The sequence below is a fragment of the Octopus bimaculoides genome, chromosome 3 (genome assembly GCF_001194135.2).
Source record: "Octopus bimaculoides isolate UCB-OBI-ISO-001 chromosome 3, ASM119413v2, whole genome shotgun sequence".
Classification (NCBI taxonomy): domain Eukaryota; kingdom Metazoa; phylum Mollusca; class Cephalopoda; order Octopoda; family Octopodidae; genus Octopus; species Octopus bimaculoides.
The window spans coordinates 148,363,842-148,366,821 of record NC_068983.1 but is presented as its reverse complement, the minus strand read 5'-3'; the positions used below and the strand labels follow the sequence as shown (position 1 = coordinate 148,366,821).

Sequence of the window (2,980 nt, the reverse complement as noted above, 5' to 3'; positions counted from 1 at the left end):
TATAGAGAGAGAGAGAGAGAGAGAGAGAGAGATACGGTGTACATGTATATGCATACATTTCATGCTTCTCCAAGTGTATTGGTTACCATCGTTTTGTAAATCTTATTACGTTAATGTCTTTTACAGTATCGATATACAAGTTCTTCGTTAAACCCAGCACGATCATTAGGACCAGCTTTTGTTACAAATCGATGGAACAGTCATTGGGTAAGTACATTCTTACTAATTACTTTCTTAGTATTGGTATAGATTATCGTAAGCCTTTTAACAGTTAATACTGTACCCATCATATAAAAGTAATCGTAATAAGCTACAAAAGCAGTAATCACAATCCAACTCGTTTAACAAACACAAATCATAATTCTCACTTAATTTAAAAACAACATAACCCATTATTGATGTATTGTACGCTACAGACATTAGAAACACTAATGTAACACCGGAAATAACAAAAGAAACACCACGACAAATCAAAACAGATGCTCCAAACAAATGCAGTTCTCCACCCACCATCCACACGACAATACTTAACTCACCTTAGGAACATAGTGGCACTGCAGAAACTAGTATGAAGCCGTTGAAAACAGAATAACAACAACAACCACAACAATATAGTAATAATGGTAGACGTCGTCGTCATCATCATCATCATCATCATCATCATCATCATCATCATCATCATCATTATGGCATAAATAACTAATGTTTGTAAATGCAAATAATAAGCAATCACTGGCAAACTGCCTAAAATCAACTTGTTTCTCTAAAGCTTATCAAAAAGTCTATTAACAAATACAAATTTGGTCTGCTTGCTTTTTAAGAAGGTAAAAAATAACTGATTGAAATCAATGTCGTGTTTTTGCTGTGTTTTTTTTTATATTTCTACAGTTTTTATTTATTTATTTTTTTTTTTTTCAGTCTATAAAAACGGGAAACTTACAAAAAAATTTACTTTCGATAGTTTTGTTACATACAAACAAAAACTTGTGTTGCTTTTCTTAAAATTATTTACACTATTTCCACGAAGACCTCATACATTGAAACGCGTTGGGTGTGTAGAACACTCGCTGCATATATTATCATCGTATTACAAGCCAATGACGTAGTCTGTATGCAGTCGCCTGACCTGATAGAAACGAAATAGCTAGGCCATAACAGCAACAACAACAATAACCAGTCAGCATTACTTCTTTTATGAGAAATAAAGGACAATAGAATTATGTAATTCTAGATATATTATTTCTGGAAAAAATAAGGCATAGCTACAGCTGGAATGCCTTTTATTATAGATTGGCATAGTCAGATATGTCCTATGGAAACAACGACAATAATGTTCGTATTATCACTGTTAGATGGGTCTGTCTAGTGAAACAGGATCCGTTCTCTTCGCAGTTATACTAAGACAAGAATCAGCACTGACAGCTAAACAAATGCTCGTTCATGTTTTTATAGCTTTCTTTATAACGACGTGTTTTGTTAATTCATGCTGATCATTTTATATTTTGTTTGTTAAACGCTCAAAGCTAGTCAATTATCTTGAGCGTAGCTTGTGAAACTATGGTACCGTCTGTCACTTCTTGGGCCCTTATTTTATATGCAATTTCTTCAGCCTAGCGGGCGACAGTCAATGCGTTGATCATAAAAATGCTGTGGTGATTGTGATGGTGTACAACGAACTGTTGAACTCCCAGTCTGCAATTCAGTTACATCTCGGGATATCTAGATATCTAGGAGAAAAAATCTTATGTTTGTGTATATTGAAAAAAGGTTATTCATTTTTGGTTTGTTTCTATTTCTCAAAGTAACTTTGCTAAATAGTATTCTGGGCGTTCTAACAAAGAATATTGCTAAATAAAATAAACATTGGATTTAGAATTCCGTTGTTAATCAAACAGAAGAAAGTAAAGAATTTGTATTAGAAGGGTATCCAGAACATGCGCCACTATTGTTCTTACTGTCATTCATTTTTCTGCAGCAATTTATAATGCTATTAACTTAAAACCTGTAAGTTTCATCCCATGAAACTCCATTGGAAAACGTCCCGACAACCATCTATTTACACGGCTGAGAGTGTTTGCCTTACCTTAAGTTAAACAATCTATGTAGCTATTCGATTCTGAAAATACAACGCTTCAGACCTACTTTTACCACCACACACACACACACACAAACACACACACACACACACACACACACACATACACACACACACACACATGGCCGCAGTTCTGAGCTGAAACTACAGGAAAAAAACACCAATATATTCCTTCAAAATCAACATTAACTGTATGAATCTCAACCAATTCTCTTTTCTAAACCCGGAGTGTAAATATAATGAAACAAAACGAAAGGTAAACATTCGCGTAGATTTAAAAACAGATGGTGCAGTATCCATCTGTGTTTATACGAAAGTTCAAAGCCTCATTTTATAAGGAAAGGTAAACATATATCATCCTGGTGACATCATGATTGGCGCATGTATTGCAATTAGGTATATACAAGTATGGATACAAATTTACTCTAAACAAATAAAATATATGCACTTAAAGCAAGAGATAATCTAAGTCGATTGATTGTGGAGCCTAACAAAATGGTTTACACATTTTCGATTTATTCATTATTATTATTTTTCTTCTTTTCCGACAAATTGAACTAAGTAAAGTGCGAAGTGATGTTAAATACACATATTTAACATAGGCTAATCTGGCATTTCATAAGAAAATGATTCTTGCATTGCATATTAATTAGTTCAAGCAGTTTCCAATGTAGTTGTTTCTATGTTCCTATAATGTATACATGTGTGTCTGTGTGAAATAGAAATATATCTGTCTGTCTGCCTGTCTGTCTACATACATATATACAGAGTGTTCCACACAGGCGTAAACGCATACGCAAAACGTGCACGCACCCATATATTTTTTCCTAAAAATGTAACTATCTCTCCCTCTCTCTCTCTGTATATATATATATATATATATAT

At 33.6% G+C, this 2,980-nt stretch overlaps 1 protein-coding gene across 1 annotated transcript in view; it reads left to right on the top strand.

Moving 5' to 3' along the window:
* Positions 1-2,980, top strand: part of LOC106878504 (aquaporin-4) — a 308,309-nt gene that overhangs the window by 47,424 nt on the left and 257,905 nt on the right. Inside the window, exon 3 of the mRNA XM_052966810.1 lies at positions 127-207. Within this exon, the coding sequence (XP_052822770.1) occupies positions 127-207 (81 nt within the window). The remainder of the gene's footprint in view (positions 1-126; positions 208-2,980) is intronic.